This window comes from Vipera ursinii (genome assembly GCF_947247035.1).
Source record: "Vipera ursinii genome assembly, chromosome: 3".
Classification (NCBI taxonomy): domain Eukaryota; kingdom Metazoa; phylum Chordata; class Lepidosauria; order Squamata; family Viperidae; genus Vipera; species Vipera ursinii.
Genome location: NC_139516.1, coordinates 107439620 through 107458599, shown reverse-complemented (window position 1 = coordinate 107458599; position 18980 = coordinate 107439620). Strand labels below are relative to the sequence as shown.

General features: G+C 39.2%; 1 protein-coding gene across 1 annotated transcript; it reads right to left on the bottom strand.

Annotated features, from left to right (window-relative positions):
- Positions 1 to 1856: 1856 nt before the first annotated feature.
- GLUL (glutamate-ammonia ligase) lies at positions 1857 to 18493 on the bottom strand. The gene is made up of 7 exons (XM_083358319.1): positions 17892 to 18493; positions 12931 to 13130; positions 7339 to 7500; positions 5730 to 5876; positions 4673 to 4800; positions 4356 to 4555; positions 1857 to 3627 (listed from the first exon to the last, which is right to left on the bottom strand). The coding sequence occupies exons 2-7, from the start codon at positions 13094 to 13096 to the stop codon at positions 3309 to 3311; spliced, it is 1122 nt and encodes a 373-aa protein (XP_083214445.1). The 5' UTR covers positions 13097 to 13130; positions 17892 to 18493; the 3' UTR covers positions 1857 to 3308.
- Positions 18494 to 18980: the final 487 nt, after the last annotated feature.

Genomic DNA, 18980 nt, shown 5'->3' with positions numbered 1-18980 from the left:
GGAACACAAAACCACAGTGAATACATCTAAAAACAATAATGAAACAAAACAACTGAAGGATAATCCAAACAATAAAACCATCATCCAATTGAGGCTCCAACATGTCATAATCCAAAGGCCTGGGGAAACAACCAGGTTTCAACAGTCTTTCTAAAGACCAGGATGGTTGGAACCAGCCCTATTTCAGGAGTCCTAATGGTGCAGTGGTTAGAATGCAGAATTGAGGCAAACTCTGCCCAATCTAGAGTTTGATCCTGATTGGCTCAAGGTTGATCCAGCCTTCCATACTTCCGAGGTCAGTAAAATAAGGACCCAGATCGATGGCATCAATATACGATGACATTGTAAACCACCCAGGGTGCTGTAAAACACTATGGGGCAATGAATAAGTCTAAGAGCTATTGCTATTCCAGGAGGAGAATCATTCCCAAATAAAGGGGTCACCATCAAGAAGGCACCCCTCCTGAGTCCTACAAAATGGGATTGCTCACTGAAGGGACCTGGAGTGCACATCCCTTATCTGAACATGTGGTCTGGGCAGATACCCTGGGCAGATACCCTAGGGGTAAGATGGCCCCTCAAATACTCTGGGGTAAGACCACCCTTCAAAACCCTAATCCTATGAACTGTATGCTGCCTTATCCTTTTTCAGTGCTCTCGTCTCCACTTAGCTATTTTGATTTTCCTCTGTTCTGGTTTCACACACTTACCGGTATATAAAAAATGTTACAGAAGCGCAGCCTCCTAGTTCTGAGACTAGTTGCCTTTGGAACAGAATTGTAAAAATAGGTGGTCAAATACTGGACTTATCTCTTCCAGTGTACCTGACCTTTGTAATTTCAAAAGCAGGACACTGAGCTTCCTTTAGATGTGGATGCTGCAAAACTGGGGAAGATTGAGGGAAAAGCTTTTTGTCAGTATCATGCCTGCTACGCTCCTTGTCCTTCCATGAAGTAATGAGAACTGATGGCAGCCCAACCCTGGCAAAACTCTTGCATTGCACACATAAATAAAGCCAACATCTCCAAATACCCTGAATTTAAGGAAAAGATGTAATACAGCAGCTATGTATAAACAGGTATCTCTTTGGCTGGATTGGAGCGAGATTTTTTTTTAGTGTAAATTCCTGCCATGAGCAGAGATTCTTCTTTTTAAGGTGGCAGTGTGGTGGATTTTGTCATGAATGCAAATTTGTGTAATAGCTGCCAACTTGCTTTTTGACAAATCTTACCAGATAGCAGTGCTTAGTTAGTGGCTAGTCTAAGGCAAAGCAAATCTTGTTTCAGTTCTTAGTTTCTGGAGATGGTGATGTAGAAACTTAGTGACACATTTAGTTGTTCCCATGTAGTTCTGCTTTTCACATTTACCAAAGTGCAGCTCAAGCAAATGTTCTCCAAATGCACATTCCACTTCCCATTGTGAATGCAAACTGTGAAAGCGATAATTATGGAATTGTTTGTAACCGAATGCAGCAACAGCCACTGGCTTTCTGTTGAATGTTAACAGGAATGGTAGTTGCTAGACATAATTTGGTCTTCCATAAATTGATAAGTCATGATACTCTGTAGCAATCTACCAGCACCATCATACTTTGCTTATGTCCTGTCATACAGATCTGGCCACCTGTTACTGGACAAATAAAGATGAATTGTCAGGCTTTCCACAGTCCAAGATGCTTCAGATGTAAATCTTCCAACATTGCAATGGCTATTCTGGCTAGCGGTGAGGAGTATTGCAACTAAGCACATTTGCTAACTATCAGACAGTATAAAGATTGAATGGAGCCGCACAAGTTCCTGGTGGTATTGCCAGCTTATAGCAAACTACATACAAACTCATCATGAAAAAACACAGGCAGAAAATAACTATTGGATTTAATTACTTTATTACAAATCCCCCCGCCCCCCTTCTCAAGTTCCAAATGCAGCAGAAAATGATTGGCACCATCCAAGACACGGTACAAAATCCTGAGCCACTGGCATTTCCTCTGAAGTCAACTATGCTTATTAACAACTCCCTGGCAGAAGTGGCAGGTATGTTTGAGTGCCAAGGTGGTAGCAGTGGTCTCTGTAAAACTGTAGAGCTTTAGAAACTCCTAAAACGTGTTATTAAAATCTCAAAAAAATCCATTTCCCCTACCATCTTGGGCTCTTTTGCCTTCTATTTGAAAAGCCCTGCTTTAATGCAAATCGTACCAAGAATTTTAATGCCCTCTGTTCCCTGCCAATTATTTGTCAAAAAATGGTTAAAGTTGACCAGTCAACTCTTCATTTGAAGCATAAGCACATCTCCGTTGCTGCAGCCAGCTGCAAGCAGCTCAGCCAAGACAGCCAACGGCTTTAGTTTAAATTAACAGTTAATGCCTATTTTAATTTATAAGCCTGTAAACGGATAGCCTCTTGTGTGTAACAAACCTTCAAACTGGTTATTGAACACAGCATATAGCTAAGTTTTCTTCTCAACCAACCTTTTCCCACCTTCCCATTTTACCTATGAACCTTAACCAACAGACCCTTGCAGTAAAGGGTTGACTTAGTATACCTTTAAAAAAAAAGACAACAAATTTTGTAGGTGTTTTTAGACATTTAAATATATATAAAAAGACTATTTCACTTTGTGTTAGAATCAGAAAATCAGTTAGCTTCCAAGAACAGACTGAAGTGTTCAGCAGCTTCTTAAATAAAACCTACAATTTCTAATCCCAAGAAGGGAACAATGGCCAAAGACCTAAGAAACATGAAAATAGTTCTAACTCTGTCAGGAAAAAATCTGCATGTAGGAATACTTTAGTAGGAGTCCAAGGAAAAGGTATTAGTATATGTCTTCCTACCCTTGGGAACTTCCTTGTGGATCTGTATTGAGTGCTAGCAGTTCCAATTATTTTGAGTGGTGGTAAGATGCCAAATTCATTTCACCAAAGTGAATGAATGACACGCAATTGCACTTTTGCTCATGAAGTGCAAATCCAGGGAGGAACAATTAGAATCCAAAGATATGCTTTGTCTTGTCTTCACTCCACAACCCAGGTCTCAACTTTACCATCTATTCCTGAAAGCTACTGAAACCCCAAAGACATATAGATGAATTACATGAAATAGTGGTAAAATCCCACTTGTCTTCTGCTGTTCCCCTCAAATGACAGAACAAACAGTGAAAGAGACTACACTTCCCCCTCCCACACAGAGAAATAAAAGGGTCAGTTTTAGGAGAGGGGAGCACAAACATAGAATTTCATGCCCGCACAATTAATATCTAGAAGACAGAAAAATGCAGAAGAAGGGAGCGGGAGCACAATGGGGCAAGACCACTTAGTTCTTGTACTCAAAAGGTTCATCGCCAGTTTCATTGAGAAGACAGGTGCGGACTAGTGCTTCGGTCACAGCATACGGGTCGCAGTTAGCGGAGGGTCGTCGATCCTCAAAGTAGCCCTTTTTAAGCTGGCCCACGTTTCTTGGGATACGAATACTGGCCCCGCGGTTGGCGACTCCAGCAGAGAACTCATGGATGTTTGATGTTTCGTGGAAACCGGTCAAGCGCCTGGCGTTATCCAGCCCTCCTTTGGGATCGTAGGCACGGATGTGGTACTGGTGACGCTTACCCAGCTTCTCAATGGCATCTTCGATCTGCCTGTGGAAGATGAAAAAAGAACATTATCAAAGAGGGCCCAGGGGTGCTCAGTTATTCATGCTGCTAATAGCAATAGCACTTAAACTTATAGTGATTTACAGTGATTTACGACCCCCAGGGGGAGAGCGTTCTCTGTGGGCGCGCCAGACCTTTGGAACAGCTTACCGGTTGAGCTCCGGACGGCCCCCGACCTTCGCTCCTTCCGGCGCGATCTTAAAACATTCTTTTTCGAAAAAGCTGGCCTGGTCTGACGGGGTGGGGTTGGGTTTTTTAAAATTAGTTTTTAACTTAATATGTATTGATTTTATGGGCATGATGTTTAATTGGTTTTTAATGGTTTTTTAATTTTTGTATCTGATTTTTATTGTGTATTGCCCTGTTCACCGCCCTGAGTCCTTCGGGAGAAGGGCGGTATAGAAATCAAATTATTAAATTAAATTAAATTAAATGAATGGAATAAATCTAATTTTAAACATCCTTGTATGTAAGAAATATACATACACTGCTAACAGGAATATCCCTAATACTATAAGATATTCTAGTTTGCCTTTTTGATTTGCAAGGATTTTTCCCCGATGTTCAATGCACAGGGGATTTTACCTGTTAATGTTCCTTACTGTGAAGTACTGTTATTGTACTATTAGACAGTCCCAAAAGCCTAGTAGTAATATTATGTGTCTCCTTGCCACTTATTTAGAAAAGCTCTGCAAGAAAGGAGTAGCACTTACTTGAGGCCTCCCTCCTCTCTCATGTTCTTAGTGCTGAAGTTAGTATGGCATCCAGCTCCATTCCAGTTGCCAGGAATAGGCTTGGGGTCAAAAGATACAATGACACCAAAGTCTTCACATACTCGATGAAGGATGAATCGAGCAATCCAGAGGTGATCACCCATCTCAACACCTTCGCAAGGACCCACCTGAAACTCCCACTGTAAGAGAATCAGAATGAAATCAAATCAATCATTCCTATCCTTCTCTGTGTATACTAAAATGCATAAAAAGAATTCCAGTGGTGAAAGGTAAGCATTAACAGCAAGGATTCATACCTGTGCTGGCATAACTTCTGCATTTGTGCCTCCAATGTTCACACCTGCATATAGGCAGGCCCGATAATGGGCTTCCACAACATCTCGACCATAAGCTTTGTCTGCTCCAACTCCACAATAGTATGGCCCTGGAGAAACACAAGAAGCAAAAGAAATCACTGGGAGAATCTACACCTCTAGTCACCGCATTCCCCAAATCCATTTTATAGAAGGGATACTCCTTGTGTATAGTTGTCGATTTACAACCATTCGTTTAGTGACCATTCGAAATTACAACTAATGACCATTTTTCATATGTATGGCCATTGCTGCATCCCCATGGTCACATGATCAAAATTCAGAGGCTTGGCTACTGGCATGCATTTATGACGACTGCAGTGTCCTGGGGTCATGTGATCACTTTTTGCCACCTTCTGACAAGGAAAGACAATGGGGAAGCCAGATTTGCTTAACAACCATGTTCCTAACTTAACAACCGCAGTGTTAAGTGATTCACTTAACAACTGTGACAAGAAAGGTCATAAAAAGGGGCAAAACTCACTTAACAAATATCTCACTTAACAACAGTAATTTTGGGCTCAATTGTGGTCATAAGTCGAGGACTACCTAAAAAGGGTAAATTATGTTATCTTTTCTTATTCAATCATCAAGTTAATTTACCTTTAGTGATATCCTCAAATAATGGAACTGCAATATTATCCCGTTCAAAATGTAATCTCTGGTTGGCTGAGATCACCATTAGATTAGTCCAAGGAGTAATAAGTTAACAGTAGCAACTGTAAAAGCATGTTTCACAGTTGAAAGCATGACTCTTTTCCTTTAAACATTTCTATATTCTCTCATGAATTAGGAATTTCTCTTGATTAGGTGAGTGGTCCATCTACCTCGGCAATAGATTTCTCTTGCCTAAATTCTCATTTAATATCAAAGGTGTAATATTTACTATAGATATGAAAAGCAATAGCTCTAGCACTATAACATGATGGTGTCTCAATGGCTGATTGCAATTAGTAGTTATGCATTAAAGATTTCATAGGAATTTCATACAGAATCTTACCTTGTGGTCCAGGAAAGCCATTAGAAGGCCAACCAAAGGGATGTCCATCTGTTCCTAGAAGGGTATATTCTTGCTCCATTCCAAACCAAGGGTTCTGGTTAGACACCATATCCATAATCCTTCTACAAGTAGATCGTAGATTTGTTTCTAAAAGAAACAGAGAATAAGCCAATGTATGTCATTCATATAGATTTCATCCTTCCCTTAAAAGGGAGGCATAGATGAATTTGAACTGCAACTTTATATATTTTTGCACTTCATTGTTCTTGAGCAAAGATTTAAAATTAAACAAGGTTTTTTTTACAGAACAGAAGCATTTAGGTTGATGGTTTGGCAAATATTCTTCCAATCTCTCAAGCTCAGTTTGTCTAAAGTGCTTTCTAATTAATTTTCCCAGTCACCTTGTAAGATAAAAGATCACAGTGTACATATTTATACATTGCCAGATGCAGTGGAAGCTGGATAACCTAAGAGTCTCCAGAATATTTTAATTAAGCAATCTTGATTAAACATCAATAGCAAGATAAACAATAGCAGCAATGTTGTCAGCAGGGCTATTAAAACAGGATGGTTTTGAGATGCTAATGAATCCTACATTTTCTTCAAGAATGTGATGCAGTAGTTAAAAGGGGAAACATTATTCAGCAAGTTAAATGAGAGATGCATGAGAAAAGCTATGCCAGTCAGCTGATAAGAAATTAGCTGAAACTTAGAGAATGCAAGTCTTATGGCTGGAAGTGGCTTCACATGAGGATTTACTTTTTTCTGGCAACTGCATGCTATGTTGGTGTTTTTCCGAAAGGATCTGGCAAGTTGTTACCAAAAATATCATGTTAGACAAGGGAAGGCAATGTGGTTTGGTTCAAGTTTTTTAGTTCGTATTTTGTATAAATGTCATTAAAATGATGCATTAATATCTGTTATCAAACTAAAGTTCTGCAAGAGACTCTACTGAACAGCCAGGATCAAAATGCAAATGAAGCATGGCAGAGATCTCCTGTTACGTGATGTTCCATAATGCTACAGGCTATTATCTCCCTACTGAAATATAGATGGTCACGAGTGAACTGTAACCTACCATATTTCAATAAATCACTATTTTAAATTATCCTGCTAGGTAGTGGTCCACAGATCTTATCTTCAGTGGAACTACAAGCCCCTATTTAAAGTTACCATTGTGAACAGTGAAAGGTAGGGAAGCAGTGCCAAAAATACTTGTTCTTTGTTAACCAGTGAATTAAAGGTATGGCAAAACAAATCTTTAAAATCTCATTAATGAGAAAAAGGCGAATTCCTTCCCAATTTAGAATGAATTGTGGAATGACCCTCTTCCAGATATTTTTAAGTATGAACTGGAGTTTTCATTTGGTATTCGTGACCTGAGGCTATCACTTTTAATAGTCTAAACTCCAGTAATATTTTCTCCAAACATTAAACACACTTTGTCCAAGCAAGGCTTGCTAAAAAGGCATGTACTGTGCTTTTTTGTGCACAATAAAAGGGCTAAACCTCTGCCTTATTATTCATCTCAATGAAGTGGGGGGGGGGGTTTCTGCACTTCTTTTCCTGGTCAAGACAGAAGCTTTAAAAGGGCAAAGCTAGAACACACCTGCAGGCTTGCGGTTGTACTTTAAAACTTCACATAAAACCAGTTTGTTTGGGTCTTTGCGGAAAGGATCTCGAAACATGGCTGAAGGCACAAGATACATGTCACTGTTTGAGCCTTCAGACTGGAAAGTGCTTGAACCATCAAAATTCCACTCTGGTAGGTCTGAAAACAAAAATAAGATTAAAGTTAAGCCAATTCTACACACCGTACAAACCTGTAATATTTCATTTTGCTGCTATTGTTAACTCACACAATGATTTATCAATACATCAATAAAAATATATCTCATGTTGTACTCATTAATGGGAGTTAGTCTGTAAAGTCAGGAGATGTACTGTTACTTATCGCATACCCCAAAGTGTAAAACTGTAGACAGTTGCCATAACTATTTGTCAGTAATGATCTTAAGAGCAGCCATAGTCAATATTTACTAATGGCACTAACATTTTACTTTTAAAATCAGTTTAAATATGTCCCCAGTGAATTAAAGTCACTTCAGATATTCACTGACCAGCAGACCAAGGAAGGCATCTAGGATGCTTCAGTGCAGAGGAGCCCCTGGTGGCGCAGAGGTAAGAGTGCATTATTGCAGGCTAGCTCTGCCCATTGCCAGGAATTCGATCCTGACCGTCTCAAGCCTTCCATCCTTCCGAGGTCAGTAAAATGAGGACCCAGATTGTTGGGGGCAATATGTTGATACTATAAACCGCACAGAGTGCTGTAAAGCTCTATGGAGTGCTATTGCTATTGCTTTCCCTATGCCAGCTTACTGCAAATATTTCACAGTACTGCCTAGTTCTACCACTAAACAATCTGGAACAGGGACGATTCTCCAGGATTATAGCTTTATTTATAATTTTAAAGGCATAAAAGTTTTGTAGAAAGATTTGCTTTAAACCATGCTGAGTACAGTTAGCAACAGTGAATGATCTTCAATGAAGTATCTGTTCTTGGCTCTTGCCTGTGGCTTGTTGTTAAGTACTCTTTCTTAGTTTTTGTCAACAAGTATATATTATAAAATTACAGAGGAGAAAAAAATATCGAAAACATGATAATAGAGTACTTTTTAAAAATTCAAAGCTTTTGGAACTTTCATTGCCATAGAGAATGTATGCATCTATTTGCCATAGAAAATGTATGCATCAGTACTGTTAAATTGTCAAGAAGACTAATGAATAAATAAGCATAGGGCAACTGGCTTTAAAGTGGTTAATCTAGTTAATCAGTTTGACCCCTTTCATACGCTGAAGGTGGCAAAATGATTTAACAAGTTGTGTCAGCCACTTCCTGAGAATAAAAACAAAGCCTTTAACTAAATTCTCCTAATGAGCTATACAACACTGGGCAGGTTTCGTAACCATCTCTGGCTAGCTCCATAGCAACCAGGGAAGAAACCCTCATGCTCTTCATTGTGCTGGGGGTGCTGTTTTATTCTAAGTCAAGCAAAAGACCAGGCCTTTGCATATACTCTCTTGTCTATCTGTATTGCACAAATAATTTAAGACAAGAACAGGGAGCTACCATGGTACATATTCTAAAAGGATTTTGACTGATTCTGTGGCCTAGGAAGCCCCATCTTCCATCACACAAAGAAGCCCCCATTTGAAATTAACGTTTCAGCACTTGGGGGAGGCTGGGAAGCAGGCTAAACAGACTGCAGTAGGGAGAGGACTTCCCATCAAATGAAGTTTGATTTGAGACGATTGAAAGGACAGCAAATAGTTGGTTCTGCAATTTATTACTGTCATTTTTTGGGAATGGGAAGAGGGACTATGCTTTTGTTTCAAATCCTCAAACGGGTTTATTTTTTAGTCAATAAACTGCCTTGACAAGTACTCAAGAAAAGTTGAAGGAAAAGGCAGTGGGTTTTTTCCCAGACTATAAAGGGAGATGAAAGCGCTAAGATAGCGCTTCTTAACTTTGACAAGTTTGAGATGTGTGGACCTCAAATTCCAAAAATGTGGGTGTTTTAAGTCCACACATCTTAAATTTGCCAAAGTTGAGAAACACTGCTCTGGGGCACAATGGCTTCAAAACCGGGCACAAAATAGGCAGAGAAAATGAGGGAGGCAAACAGACAAAAGCCAAGTGCTTGCCATCTGTGATTCAGGGAACCAACTAAGAGCCAAGGAACTATTTATTACAAGAGCAGCACAAAAGACTGAATCCTGCCGGGAGGTGCTTCTACCATTCATGCCTGACAAATTGGTAAGTCTTGAAAAAAGGTGAGGTTTGGCTGAAGTAATACATTTTTGGCTGCAGTTCTCTAGCATAGCCTTCCCCAGATGCACTGGTGTTCTCCAGATGTGCTTGATTACAATCTCATAATGTATGGTGGCAAAAACTTTGAACCAGGATGGAAAAAACTTGTTCTAAGTATCTGGCTTGTTCCATAAAAAGAAAAGAACAAAGAAATAATTTAGTCATTTAAATGATATATGAATCACCTTCTCACCCACATATGGATTTGAATAAGGTATCCATAATTCAAAATCAGTATGAGTCACCGGATTGGATTCGGAAATGGAATTAGTTAAAGATTGTATGGTAAAGTGGGCCCAAAATATTCAAGAACCGATCAAATTGGATATATGGGAAGTAATTTGGGTTAGAAATGTAAAATTTACCCAGGCCCAAAATTTAAGAGAAATTTTTTATAAAATGTTTTATAGATGGCATCTGGATCCTAAAAAGTTGTCTTGTATGTATCCTAATTTACAGCCCAAATGTTGGAGATGTGGCAGTTTGGATGCTTCTTATTTTCATATCTGGTGGACTTGTAGAAATATAAAAGCTTTTTGGATTAAAATTTGGTGGAACATTCAAAAGATTTCAAGAGAAAGATAAAGTTTACTCCACAATTATTTTTATTGGGCGTTATTACAGATTGTGATACTAAAGAAACTAATTTGATGTTGAATTTGATAACAGCTGCAAGGTTATTGGTAGGGCAATATTGGAAGAAGGATTGCTTGCCTACTATAGAAGAATGGACGCTTAAAGTGTCAAACTGAGCAGAAATGGTTAAGATTTCTGCTTATTTGAAGGATCATTCACAAGAAAGATACATTTCAATCTGGAGGAGATGGATAGATTATATTCAGAATAAATATGGGACTAAAAAGTTCCATTTAGCCTATGAGTAAATTTTAGATTGTTACTATTATTAATAGTTTATTATAGTGGAATTTTTATTAGTTTTAATTATATGGTATTATTATTTTTAGTATTAGTATTGTTTAATAACTTGGATATTGTATTGTTTAATAACTAGGATATTAGTTTATGTTTTTATTATTATTACATTTTTACTTTGCCTGTATTTATGTTAAAGGGGAGTTAAAGCACATTATGAACTTGTTTATTTATATAGTTGGTTAATGTTAGTTAGATTATGATTATTATATTTGTAACCCTGTACTCAGCTCTGGGAAGTGGGAGAGGGAGAAGGGGGGGTTGGTTTTGGGGATTATATTGTCACTTTTATAAAACTTTTCAATTAAAAAAATCAGTATCAGTATCAGTCACACAGTAAAAAAATACACAACTATAGAAGATTAAGCCTATTCCATCATTTATTTTATTTAGCAAATGTATATATTTTTATTTATATATTCATTTACATCATCTGGAAATATGAAATATATTTTGTAGGGTAAGATGCATTTCATGCTCTATGGGACCTTCATCAACAAAATAATCTAATTTTAGAAATGAAATTGTTGTTCCTGTTTTATTATTGCTTTCTTGCACATTTAGAACTCATTGCAATCAGTTCTATTTGTAATGTAAAGTCCAAAATACAATGTTGTCATATTTTATCTACATCTTAAAATTATTGTACATTATTACAATTTCATTTTAGATTGTATTTTATTACTATTTCATCTTAAATTGTATTTTATTTTAATTCCATTTTAAATTGTATTTTATCAAATTCCATTTTAAATTGTATTTTATCAAATTCCATTTTAAATTGCCTTTATCGAATTTTAGTAACAATTTGTTGCTGGAACTTTGCACTTTGATATGGCCCAAGGGCTAATCAATAAAGACTTATTATTGTAATGTAAAGTCTGGATGAAATAGATAAGCATATTTACTCATCTTGTATGCCTTATCTGAGCTATGCAGATTTTTATTTTTTGAAAAAAAAGTAGTTATGAGATCAAAATCAGAAGAAATAATAGGCATGGAGATGGGTTGAAGAAATCCCTCTGCCAACTATTAACAACTGTACACTACCTCCTCCTGGTTCCTCAGAATTTCATCAGTACTGTCCCTTTTGGCTATGTCTTTCTATGCAATTGTGAGAAAATAACGTGATTTTTAATGAAATGCTGAAAAACATCTGATGGCTAGCAATTTGGTTTGAATCTTATTTTATGGACAAATTATTTATTTCTGGAAAACTATCAAGGATATAGCATTCTCTGTCCCAGAATGCAATAGGACTCTAGTTCAAAGTGCCTACAGTTCCTATGTCAACAGGGATGCAATGAAAGAAGCTAAGAGGGAATGAATGTTAACAAATTCTGTATAATATATTGAACTTCCAGTTCTATTCATAGAAAACTGATTGGGAAAGGGGCAATAAGATATCAAGTAGATATTCCAGATATAGGGAGTAGCAAGGGGAAGAAAGTTAAATATATCTGAGAAGTCAAAACCAGAGTTCTAGACATGATCTCCCAAAAGAAAACGATTAAGGATAACCAGCCCTTTTCAGTTCATACAAGTGTCTTTTCATCCATTTGAAACTCAACCAAGAGTCTAACTAGAAAGGAAAGAACTGTGGCAGACAATTAATTTCAGTATTTGTTAATTCTGCAACATTTCTTCTACTAAACCGTTTAATGTACATCTTCTCAAAAATCAGTTATCCTAGTTTTATGGGGTATATGGCTATGAATGAATCTCTAAGACTCTAGCCTAAGTCTAAGATACTGGAAGCTACTGTTGTTTTGGCTTTATGTATCGACTTCAATATTAAAAAAAAAAAGTTAAGAGGTACTTAGATTTTCAGTTCCTTGCAGTAGTAATAGTAGTACTTGGCTTCATAGCTGTTATTTAATGAAATCAGTCACAATGGTGATTTGTATAACTGGTTGTTCAACATAACAGAATTAACAGAGTTGGAAGGGACCTTGGAGGTCTTCTAGCCAATCCCCTCCTCAAACAGAAAACCCTATACCATTTCGGACAAATGGTTGTCCAGTCTCTTCTTAAAAACCTCCAGTGTTGGAGCACCTACAACATCTGGAGGCACGTTGCTCCACAGATTAATTGTTCTAACTGTCAGGAAGTTTCTCCTTAGTTCTAGGTTGCTTCTCACCTTGATTAGTTTCCATCCGTTGCTTCTTGTCCTGCCTTCGGGCGCTTTGGAGAACAGCTTGCCTCCCTCTTCTTTGTGGCAGCCCCTGAGCTATTCGAACACTGCTATCATGTCACCCCTCGCCCTTCTTTTCATTAAACCAAACATACCCAAGTCATTCCACTGATCAATTGTTCTGTCAGGAAATTTCTCCTTAGTTCTTGGTTGGTTCTCTCCTTGATTAATGTCCTAGGAAAGCTCACTCCAAATCTCCTTACCTTCAACGTTCTTGGGCTCACGTTCCAATGTCCGAGTTTTACAACGCAAGAATTCACCAGTCCCATCAATCCATATGTACATAGCTTGGACCTTGTCACCTTGAGGCAGCTTCATGTACATTTGTTTTATAGTTTTGCTCAAATGGGAACTTGCAGAGGTGGCCATGGTTGCAGTTGTTCCTGAAGTTCTGCAAGGTGACCTAGAGGGAAAGGAAATGGATGTCTATGAAAATTTCCAAAAGGATTCTTGCCAAAAACTAAGTGGGGGACATTCCCAGAATGCCAGCCTATGCGCTGGCTTAGTGCATGACAAACTTTCCACAGCTGATTATAATCCACGTACAAAATGTACATCTGCTGCAAGTCATCATATTTCTACTGAAGATCATAGAGGATTGCAAACTATTTCTATAAGGTACAAAACAAGCCCTGAATAAGCAACTATATCTTGCTTTGGAAGCCCTGTTTCTAATCTGATGCTCTCAATGTGCTTTAGGACTACAATCTGCATAATTCTCACTCAATCTGGCTATAGGATTATGGCAGGATTATGTTCCAACGTATCTGGAAGCTACTGGCTGGGGAATGCTGCTGTACAGTTATTATCCAGTAACATTTATGCAATATTATAATGAGTGTTTAGAAATACTCTTAATTCTAAACACTAAAGAAATGGAATCTGTGAAAAAGAATTATCACAAACAATACAGTCCTTGTTCTGAAAATGAATCTATTGCCAAAACTGCTTCAATTCTCAGACATTTAGAACTTTGAACATAAAAAGAGGGAGATAAAGTAATGCCCATATTTGTGTGCAGAGTGTTCCATGGCCTAAATGGTTTCCAACTAAATATTGATGTCATTCTAATTGTCCTTATCTCTTCATTAATGATTTCATTAGACTTCTGTATCAACTTCTAAATTTGACAAATTTAATTTTTAACAGGATTATTATCAAGATTGGCTTGTTTGGTTTGTAACTTTTGTTCTCAACAATAGAACTAGGAGCAACACAAGACTATACCTCAATAGGCTTATTTGGGGGTGGGGGAGGGGGGAATACATAAGAAATAATATTGAAGATAGCCAAAGTACTATCAAAAAGTTGTAAAACCCATACATGCAATACAGGGAAATCATGAAATCAAGGCAAAACCCTTCCACATTATTTATATTACAAAAGTAGTATATAAGACTTCCTAAACAGCAAAGTTTTCCCTTAGATTTATATGGGTTTAAACTGAAAAGAGCTCCAAAGGATGACAACATTTTACATTACAATTATCAGTGTAGGATCAGCTTGATTTCTATTGATTGAAATTCTGGGCAAACCCTAGAATGTTAAATTCATATGCCTAAATTTCTATGAGGTTAAAATGTCTTTGCCCACGATAGTAGAAATCCCATCTCTTATGTCAGACCATGGCATACTATTATAAATTAATGGAAACAATTCATTTAAAAAAATCTACTAGAACTATCTCAATTATGGATTTTGAACTTTTCAAATTTGTTGGAGTACATCTGCATGCCAAACAGGAGGATAGCAATAATATCTAATAGTAAAGCCTGTAGAGGTAAATGTGAAATAATCTACCTTTCCTCAATCAATGCCTTCAAAGGCTTTGGAGCCACCATTATTGTTGGCTATTTAGCTATTTCATTTTTTGCTTGAATCCTGTTTAAACATGGTAGAGTTCTAAGCAGCTCATGGTTAGTCAATAATTGAGAGTATTATACAAGCCTAGCAAAAATAAATAGGTAAACAATACACTCAAAGAATTCTAACCAACTGGCCATAATGACTAGAATCTAAGAGCTAGTCTAAAAGATCTGGAGGATATCAGGTGAGAAGAATAATTTAGCATGTAGAAATCCTGAACCTCATCAAAACCTTAATAGCATCATCCCATACTCCTATTTTTGATCAGGGCTTTTCAACCAGTAGTACAGGTACCACCTGTGGTACATTGCCACCTAGCAGGTGGTACACAACCATCCTAGAAAAGTAGTAGCGGGGGAGGGGAATGAGCTGAACCAGTGGCAGCACCGCAGAAGCCTAAGCAAGAGATGGCTGGAGCTAGGCGACTGGTGGTACTCAAATGTTGCCATATCCTAAAAGTGGTACAATGGGTGAAAAGATTGAAAAGTCCTGTTTTAGATGACCTAATATAATTGTCAATGTTAAAATACAGCTGTTAGTGTTAAAATCAATTTTTGCAGATTCTTGCAGTGAACTGGTGCTGCTGTTTATGCATTTTTACTGCCAATCAATCCCATGCAAGAATGAATTACTCCCATACCTGCAACATCATAGTCTCTATACCATGAAACAGATACCTATTGTATTTTATGAAGCACCAGTTCGAAAACAGGTTCTTGCTCACAATGAAACTCATGTTCTGAATTTTAATTCACAGCAAATGTCACACTGTAATACAATATATACTGGATGGTAAACACAGAAGAATGGATTTTATTTTTTTTTTAGCATTCTGAGATCTTTACCATTCCAGGTCAGGCCGCTAAGCTTAAGCTTTTTCTCGTGTGAAGCTGAATAATATTGTATAATTAAAAGAAAATGAATTAGCAGTAGGTAGTCAAGGAGAACTGCTAAGAGGTTTGTGATATCTAAGCAGGGGAAGGGGAGGGAGGGGAGGAAGAAGAGGAGAGGGAGAGGATCCTACTCTTGCTAAAGATCATGAAATCTTTTTCTTTTCTTTTATGGAGAAAGCTAACTTCCACATTTTGTTTAGGTTCATCTCCCATTAAAGAATTATATTGTGAGATCGAAAATACGTACAATTTACCCATTCCTGGTAACTAAAATATCAATTGTGAAATTCAGATTTATTAATTTTCTAAAAGTAAAATGCTAGATTTCCACAAGTGCATTAGCTGTAGAGCAATCCTATCAGGATTTAAGAGGGCAAAACTGACTTTCTACTAAATTCCTTGCCCTTCCTTGGCTGTCTTATAAATCAGAAATTAATGAAGAACCCTACAAGCTCTTTAGAAGCAAGCCAATTATTATGACAAATTATGTATTTGATTTTATAATTATGTAAATTGTTTGCTACAGTGGTTAATACATTCTTATGAAAATACTAATTTTTATTGTCAACTTCATTGACTACTATAATAAAAAATTGCTTTCAAGATTTAGATAATTTCTTCCATGGGGTTTTTGCCTTTCTTTGAACCAAACCAACAAATATTGGACTGAAAATAGTATCAAGTCTCCCTTCTGAGAAAAATATTCCCAAGTATGTAGCTCCAAGTAGATCGGACATCATGGTAAGTTTCAATCCAATCCAACAAGTCCTGATATTACCTGGATTTTGAGTTACCCTTCTTTTTAAGGAATTGTCTCCCAACTCTGCCTCTTAAGATGCCACATGTTCACATTAGCCATGGCCCACTCTAAACATGTTAGATGGCTGAATGAACTATGTGTGTCACTGAATTAGATTCTTAGAATCATCCTATTTCTTTCACTTATTTTTTTCTCTAAGGACCAGTGTGGATCGTAAAATTGTAATATATACAGGGACAGCAGATGGCAGCATCTAATCTACTTCAGCTGATCTTGGAGGGGAAAAAACCCAAGCAGAGTTGGACCAGTTAATACTTGGGAGATCCCCAGGAAATTCTAAGGTTACACTCTCTACTGGGAAATCAAAAACCATTCTGGAAGAAAGCCATGCCAAGTCACACTTTGGAACATTCCTCCTGTACCCGCCCCTCCCTGGGGAAGCTGACACAGCACTAACCCTGGTTGCATTTTGCAACCTAAGTACATAAATATATAAATAAAATCAATACTGTTTCTCACTGGCAAAGGAACAAATTGTTTTGGAATTTTGTTCTTTTATCCGATTATTCCAATCTGCTTCATCTTTTGCAGTTAGGACTGGGGATATTAAATAAATAAATAAATAAATACATAAATGTTGTTGCCTTTTCCCAAAAGCTGCATGAACCTGTCCACCAGGAGTATGACTTTACCTTAATATATAAATCACCCTCACACCCACCCTAGAGCAGCCCCTGGCTCCCCCTCCTTCCTCTACCTTTGGTTCCAACCTTGCGAGAGGCTCATTTTTACTCTCCTTTTATACCCTGCGCCCTCTCTTCTCCAGTGCATGACGAGGGAGACCATTTTATCCCCTCCCCAGGGAAACCGCGTTCTTGTTTTTATGCATCCCGCCTTGAACCAAACCGGAGCCATCCAGCTTTTGAAAAATGCAGAGGAAAAAAAGGGACAGAACTGGAGCCGTTTCAAGTCCATTGTCGTTCCGAGGGATTCCTCCTTGCCTCCCCATTTAACCAAAGCCGGGGCAAGAATTCAAAGCGACAGCAGCCGCAGAGACCAAGCTAGGCTAGGGCTCAAAGGGCCTGCAAAGAAACGGGGGAACCCGTCCTCATAGGCCTCCGCGGTTATTTCCCACTTTCTCCATCCAAACTCGGAGCAGCAGGAAATCTCCTCTAAGCCAACGGGATCGATTGGAAGAGGACCATTCCAGTTCACCGGCCTACTCGAGACACCAGGAGAGGAGAGAGAACGGCAGAAACAATTTCGAACGTCTGAACAAAGCCCTCTTTTCCCTGGAGATTCCAGAACGCCCCCTCCACCCCCACCCCCAGGAGCGCGTTAAGGACCACACTTAATTGCTTTTGTTTAAAGGAGAAATGAGAGACGACGAGCCGCCCCGGCAATCTACCACACGGCCCTCTGAACTGCATCACAGCAGAGTATAACGGTGGCTGGTCCACAATCAGGGAGGAAAATGAGAGCGATTTCGGGAAAACTTCCTTCGCCCCCAAGCTTCTCAGCGAAACCCGCCGGAGGGGGGGGGAAGATGATGCGGTGGGTTTACCGGAAAAATGCGCCGCGAAACCCCGACTCCCTCTCCCCAACTCCTTCCAGCCTCTGTTCCCAGGAGCCACGCGCCCTTTACCTTGGCCGCCGTCGAGGAAAAGGTGCAACGATGGGAGGCAGGCGGGATTCAAAGGCCGACCACTAAAGAGAATGGCCCATGCTCGGCTGTAGCGGAGGACGGCTGCCGGCTGCCTCCTTTAACTACCGCTCGGTGCCAGTCCCCCCCGCTCGCTGATTGGCTTCTTCCAGTCGTGAGCGAGACATGATCAGCTGATGTGGGGGCTCATGGCTCAAGCGATTGGGCAACCAGGAAAGGAGGAGGAAAAAGAAGAAAAGAAAGGCAGAAGGGAGGGGACGGAGAGGCAGAGAAAGGAGAAGGAGAAAAAAAAACACCAAGGGGCCCTTCCTCCCGGTTTTTGGACGGGAGGAGGAAGTGAATTCAGGGCAGCTGCAGGAAGAGGTCGAAAGTGGCTACCGGGGCTAAAATACTCATTCTGTCTTATCTGTTCTGATGAGAATCCAGCCCAGCTTTCTGCGTCCATCACACCCGTGCAATTCAGAACCCTTTGCGATGCAAAGCCGTTTGCAAAAATCCTAGGCTGAGAAAATTACAGCAAGTTGCAAATCGAGGATGGTCTCTAGAGCTACGCCAGGGATCCCGGTCTAGCCCCGCAGACTTGGAGCGAGCTGCACGGAGCTCGTCTAGGCTTCCTTAGACCAGCGTTTCCCAACCTTAGGAACTTGAAGATGCGTGGACTTCAACTCCCAGAATTCCCCAGCCAGCATAGCTGGCTGGGGAATTCTGGGAGTTGAAGTCCACGCATCTTCAAGTTCCTAAGGTTGGAAAACGCTGCCTTAGACGAAATCCGCCAGGGGGAGTGACTGGCGCACGCTGTCTTCTCTTCTAACCGCGCAAAGGACTGTCGTGCAATGCAGAGGGGAGAGTGAATGGGTCTGAAAACAAGATTTTAACTGATGTGTGCTCTGAAATATGGCCTTTGGGGAGCTCTAAAAGAGGGGACCCGCTTCTCTCCTGCACCTTCCGCCTTTTTTAGGTTGTTGCAATCTAGGGTCTACTTAGCAAGCAAGTCTTTGAAAAATAACGGTGCAGGGGTTGCTTTCCCCTTGTGGCCGTGCAAAGGGCTTGTATGCTTTTTTTTCTACATAT